Genomic DNA, 6,553 nt, shown 5'->3' with positions numbered 1-6,553 from the left:
GCCAACATATTTAAAGTTTTTATTATTATTTTGATTTATCTTTATATATACATCATTTTAGTTTAGGTTCAAGTAATTTTGCTATGTGCTTTAGTAATTTGCATACTTATTTTTTATTTTCTACTTAGCTTTATTTTTCAGTTTTAGAAATGTGAGTACTTTTTATAGTACTCTATAAGTTTTATAGAGAGATTTGAGAATGTTTTACAAGAAAACACTATTTTAATCAGAATGCACAGCCCATCCATAAAACCTCCAGACACGCCACTGATACATTTAATTAGGCTTTACTTAACTTTTCCAACCCTCATAAGATTTTAAAATACTTGTGTAGCAGATTAACTACATTTACATTGAATTGAAACTTCATAGTCCGAACAGCATGTTCTAATTCACATATATGTAATTTAAAAATAAAAAAATGATCAATCAAAGGAATGAGCATCCATAAACATCTATAAAGCATTTGCATGGCTCATAATTACCTGCATATTTATTACCTATATATTTCACAAGCTGACCTCAGAAAGTGTTTGAGCCCTCTGATGAATATTATATTTATTTAATACCAGTACATGGGTGTATACAGTTAGATACATCAGTATGTTGCTTGCTGTAAAGGAGTTACACAATTGTGTGACATTTATAGGTTCTGATCACATGACCTAAAATTAAACACGGAAGACTGTTCATTTCAACTCTCAGTGTAGGTTACTCAAGCAAGAACATTTATTAATTTCTTTTGTTAGCCGATCACTGGTTCCCAGTGACAAATAGACCCAGATAAAGTGTGTTTACAACAGATTAATGATTATAGAATTCATTTTCAGTGTCTACATCCCCTTATTCATCTTTTAAACTGTGCTCTATTGTATTGGGTAATAAGGAAATTTTAATCAAGCAGTGTCTGAATGTCTGGAGTTTCAACCTGTGCTGAAGCTTATTGTAAAAACACTCTTATAATATTACCAAAAACATATCTCAGTGTAATACAGAAGTACAATGTCACATTACCACTACTGAGATGCATAGAAATCATGAACACTTTATTTTGCATTTACAGTGCCTCCTTCTGCTCAACTTGTTCTTGACTTTCCCTTTTAACTTCTTCTGTCAAAGCTGCTTTCTGTCTCCGCTCCGCTTCTGTTATTGTCATTGGATGCAGCGGGAAAAATCCAGCCAATCCTACTCAGAGAAAACAAGGATTAAAATGTGAGGAATGTGCGACTGGTCTCTTGCTGTAATCATCACTAAACATTGTTATTAAAGGAAATAATGAGTGAGAAATACCATGTTGATGCTCACCTAGAAGTGTGGCCACTGGTTTTGTCGTATGAGCCCCACATGCAATCCAGTACTTGATTCTTTCGTAATTGAAGGCGACAAGTTTTTCATTGTGTATGTTTGGGAGAGGGTCATATGAGCCCAGCTGCTCAATATATTTGCTGTCTCTTGCCCGTTTATTGTAAGCAGCCACAATGCGGTAGAAGGGTCTGTTAGTGGCACCTCCTAGTGCCAGCCTGATGACAATATGCCCACCATGATATTTTGTGAGCAGGAAAGAAGCTAAAACAAAGACATAATACATAAACATAAGTTTCACGCTGGCAATGTTTGATGTCACAAACATGAGGCTTTAATTCAGAAGCAGTAAGACTGCTGGTCCTGGAGGCTACATTTTGGATGTCTTTCTTATTTGAAACGCACATTTAAACTTAAAAAAATTATAATCTGGATCAGATTAATGGATAATTTTTCCTATCTAGGATCAGGTAATTCATCTTACTTTTCTACTGGATTTTCAAAGCAAAATAGGATTGGATCACAATGATCCAGGTACACACTTTTTCAGATCACTAAAGTTAAAGTTAAATCTTGATTAGTAGTGCTCTATGGAGCCTCTAAAGCAGTGGTTTTCAATCCTGTTCCTCGGGACCCACTGCTCTGCACATTTTGTATGTCTCTCTTATCTGACACACTCAGTTCAGTACATGGATCTCCCTCCTAATGAGCTGATGATCTGAATCAGGTGTGTTAAATAAGGGAAACACACAAAATGTGCAGAGCAGTGGGTCCCCAAGATCAGGATTGAAAACCACTGCTCTAAAGCAGGGTTCCTGGAGGGCCGCAGCCCTGCAGAGTTTAGTTCTAACCCTGCTCCAACACACATACCATCTAGTTTTCAAATAAGCCTGACGGACATGATTAGCTGGATCAGGTGTGTTTAATAACTCAACAGGAATTGAGTTTGATACCCCTGGTTTAGCTCCAACCCTAATCAAACACAGCTGATCCAGCTAATCAAGGTCTTCAGGATGACTAGAAACTTCCAAGCAGGTGTGATTTGGAGCTGGTTGGAGCTAAACTCTGCAGAGCTGTGGCCCTCCAGGAATTGAGTTTGAGACCATTCGTCTAAAGCAGTGCTTCTCAACCCTGGGCCCCCAACACTGCACATTTTGAGTGTCTCCCTAATCAAACACACCTGATTTAACTCATGAGCTCATTAGAAGAAACTCCAGGACCTGAAATGGGTGCGTAAGATAAGGGAGACATAAAAAATGTGCAGTGTTGGGGGGCGCCCAGGACCATGGTTGAGAAATACTGGTCTAAAGAGACATGGTGATGGGGGTAAAAAATTAGAAAGTGCGTTCACACAGTCTGGCGGCCATTCTGAAAGCTGTCTAAATACTTTCACCAAATGAAGTGCCCTTTAAATGTGCGTTTTTTTAAGCCTTTATTTTGGGTAAGTTCCACTACTTATTGTAAAATTACTTTAAATATTAACTAACTTTAAGGCCTTAAACTTGATAACTTTTTTTAAAACCCGCAGAAACCCTGCAATATATAATGCGTGTGTCTAACGTGTTATAAATGTTGTATCTTTTGGACCAATTTTTAAGTTATTACCTTTTTTTTTTTGTTGTTGTTGCTGAAATCCATTCTGCTGGGATCAATACAATCCAGATTTATGTTTTAGGTTAAAGGTATCCCAAAATTACTAAAAAGTTTTCAACACCGCAAACCGACGATTTGGTCCAGATCAAAACCAAGATTGGATTTTGTGATGTAATACGATTTCAGAATCCTTTATCTTTTAAACAATCCGATTTCAAGATTTGATCCAATCTGATAGCTGAGATCTGATCAGATTACTTCTGAACAACTGGCCCGAGATGTTGAGTTGAATCTTGTTACATTAGGGAACCGTCAAAAATGTCTAATACTTACAATAAATTGCATTAAAAGTACTTACATAAATGGACCATGACTGACAGATACTCTGCTGAAGACAAAAGAGAGTAAGTCAATAGAAAATATTCATAAAACGCCTTACATGAGCGAATAAGGTACATAAAAATGTCAGTCTTTATGAGAGCATTGAGTAATTTAGCGTTATATTTACCACATTTCGCGTAAAAAAAAACCCACATACCTTATAAATCCGGTAACTTCATGTAGATACGCCTGTAATATTATTCAAAATAAGCTTAACGTGTATGTAATAACGCTTAAACAAACACGATTGTCCGGAGACAGTCAACAACATGACATTCGTAAGGGCGCCGACATCTTTTTCTGCCGCACCGGAAGAGTGGAAGAAGATCTTCTTCTATGGCTTTATTGGCGGGTCGCATACCGGCCTTTTAGGTGCATACCGCCATCTCCTGTGTTGGTGATTTTAAATAAAACTGTCTCTATTTCCCACAGATCCTTGTTTTCTGTTTGATATGTTGCAGATTGAAAATTCACTGCATCCTATGTTCTGTAGTTCATTCCTTTCCTGTTCATATAGCCTACCGAGTAACAACACTTCATCAACAGTTTCCTTCACTTGGCATAAGAGTGTTTATCGATCCTACTATGGTGAAAGCTTTGCTCATGAATATTAAGTACGTTACGTCTGTACGTTCTAGCCACTTAACGTTATTTATATGTTGCATACGTTATAACGGTAGGTTTATAATATGATGAATTCAGTCACTAGGTGGCGGTTTTGTGTTAAGCTTTCAAAAGACTTCTTTTATTATTCTTTTTCTGCTCTAAAGGTGTCTGGCAAAGAATATTCCAAAGTATATTCAGCAGAGAATGGAACTCCACAAGGTAGTAGTCCGCTATTATTCAGCATTATGATTAATGACATTTTCACTCAGGTTGAACAAAATGTTGGAAAATCTTTGTATGCAGATGAAGGGGCTTTGTGGATTAGAGGCCACAATATATCATATGTGAATAAAAAAAAATACAAGCTGCAATAGCAGAGGTGGAAAAATGGACAAATAAATGGGGATTTAAATGATCTGTAACAAAAACACGGGTCATTTGCTTCTCAAGGTGGCATAAAATCATAACCCTCTCTTTAAAACATTATGGGCAACCTCTGGAGCAGGTAAAAGCTGTTAGGTTTCTTGGGGTTTGGTTTGATGGAAAACTGACATGGAAAGTTCATCTGGATAAAATGAACGACAAAAGTAAAGGTCATCAGCATACTTCGTTGTTTATCAGGACGGGAATGGGGAGCAAGTAGAGCATCTCTGCAAAATATATACTGGGCACTCATGAGATCTGTTTTTGATTATGGAAGTCTAGCTTACATAACTACTGGGGGGAAAAAAACAATAGAACCCTGCCTTAAACACGACAGAAAATGTAATGGTTATAATGGGAATTGTATTGGTTTTAATGGAAACTATAATGGTGTCTACTGGTGTGTGATGGATTCTATTGGTGGGATGTTAAATCCTATTGTTAAAATGCCCAAAACACTACAAAAAGGAATTTTGTAATGGTTTTACTGGAAAAAGCTAATGGTTTACAATGGTATTTTAATGGAAACCATTGGAATTTCTGTGACGGTTTCTATTGGGCTTCTATTGTTTGTTTGTTTTTAGCAGGGATGTCAGCAGTAGAATCAAACCTCAAGAGATTAGATGCTTTGTGGAAATGGGAGAAATGCCTTTAAGAATCAGAAGAGTGAAATTAATGATGGCGTACTGGGTTAATCTCCAGGGACAAAATGAGTTACATCCTGTCAAAAGTGTATTAACAGAATTCTGGGAACATAATGAAACAAATTATACTAGTTTTGGATAAATGGGTAATGCAAAGGCAAGAAATATAGGATTGCACCAATTGCATTACAGTAATAAAGTTTCAATTTCTTCCATTCCTCCTTGGTTATTCCCTTTACCAAATGTTGACCTCCAATATACAGCAGGAATTGAAAGATAATTCGGTACAACTTCCAACATGGTTTATAGTCCAGAAACATTATCCAGAATCAGCGTTTTTATTTACAGATGGATCCACAGATCCTGAAACAGGATTTGCAGGTGCAGCAGTATACGAGTGATTGTTGTATTAAGAAAAGAGTAACCAATCATTTGTCAGTGTATGCAACAGAATTATTGGCAATATAACTGGCCCTGCAATGGATAAAGGAGAAGAAAATAAAAAAAACACTGTCATTGCATCAGATAGCTACTCATCACTTGAAAGTATAAGATCTGGCAGGTCATTAGTTAGGATGGATATTATCAATGAGATATTCCGTAAGATGTATAATATAAAAATTATGGGTATTTCTACACGTTTCTTTTGGGTTCCTGTTCATGTTGGTGTGGAAGGAAATGAGAAGGTGGATACAATATTGGGAAGGTTAATTTGGAAATGTAATAGGTTACAGATTGCAAGTTACCCTATTTAAAATGTAATGCAAGTAGTGTAACTTTTCAATTACTTTATTAAAGTAATGTAACTTATTACATTTGATTACTTTTTGATTACTTTTCTAAATTTCTAATATTTTCAAGTGTTAATCATTTTCAAACATTTAAACCAGACAGGGTTAACTTTACAGTACTCAACACTTATAACTGTCACACTTTCAAAATCCTTCATCAGTTGAATTAAGATTATAATAAGTAAGGGATAATGTGCATCTTTATTTTGCGATAACAACTGACTGAATGTACATTATCTTGCTTATTACACGGCTGCTCGCCACAAAAGTAAATAATTAGACATGAAACACTGATCTGAGTTGAAATATTTGAACGCAAATTGTATACTCAATATTGAATTGAGTTTTAAAATTTAACTAGCTAACCAAACGCAAAGCTTCCACCAAGCAAAACTGTTCCTAGCAAGCGTATAGCACCGACTTAAGTTACCCGGATGAGTCTGTGTTATTAACTTATACCAGTTGTTATTGAGGAATAACATACCTTAGAATGTCACGACTGACCAATTAGAATCAAGCATTCCACAGAGCTGTGTAATAAAATCAGACTTAACACCTCTTATTTACTTTGAGATCATTAAATACAGATTTAAAATCATAATAAGAAATAGTTTAATAGCTATTATTATTAACAAAAAAAATTGTTTATTTGTTTTGCTTGTTTGTTTTTTTGTTTTGTTTATTTCTATTCTGTATACAAGCAAATATCCTGATCTATATTCCATTCCAGTTGGTGGCGGTAATGCACCAATAAGTTAGGTTGCCAACTGCCAATAAACACCAAAGAAGAATAAGAAGAAAGGTGTCTGGCCA

At 35.7% G+C, this 6,553-nt stretch overlaps 1 protein-coding gene across 2 annotated transcripts; it reads right to left on the bottom strand.

Annotated features, from left to right (window-relative positions):
• Nucleotides 1–202: 202 nt before the first annotated feature.
• Nucleotides 203–3,774, bottom strand: mrps16 (mitochondrial ribosomal protein S16). Of its 2 annotated transcripts, none has more exons than XM_058791530.1 (4): nt 3,434–3,774; nt 3,254–3,283; nt 1,306–1,566; nt 203–1,185 (listed from the first exon to the last, which is right to left on the bottom strand). In XM_058791530.1, the coding sequence occupies exons 2-4, from the start codon at nt 3,264–3,266 to the stop codon at nt 1,058–1,060; spliced, it is 402 nt and encodes a 133-aa protein (XP_058647513.1). In that variant the 5' UTR covers nt 3,267–3,283; nt 3,434–3,774; the 3' UTR covers nt 203–1,057. The 2 variants fall into 2 exon arrangements, with proteins under 2 accessions (XP_058647513.1, XP_058647512.1); XM_058791529.1 differs by having other exon boundaries at nt 3,254–3,280; nt 3,434–3,772.
• Between the last annotated feature and the right edge of the window lie 2,779 nt (nt 3,775–6,553).

Source organism: Onychostoma macrolepis, chromosome 11, assembly GCF_012432095.1.
Source record: "Onychostoma macrolepis isolate SWU-2019 chromosome 11, ASM1243209v1, whole genome shotgun sequence".
In the NCBI taxonomy this organism is placed as follows: Eukaryota; Metazoa; Chordata; class Actinopteri; order Cypriniformes; family Cyprinidae; genus Onychostoma; species Onychostoma macrolepis.
This window is presented reverse-complemented; position numbering and strand designations above follow the sequence as displayed.

Coding starts and splice junctions, on each gene's coding strand:
- mrps16 (XM_058791530.1), bottom strand. Junction 1,186..1,305: donor ACCAGTGGCCACACTTCTAG/GTGAGCATCAAC, acceptor TTCTCTGAGTAG/GATTGGCTGGATTTTTCCCG.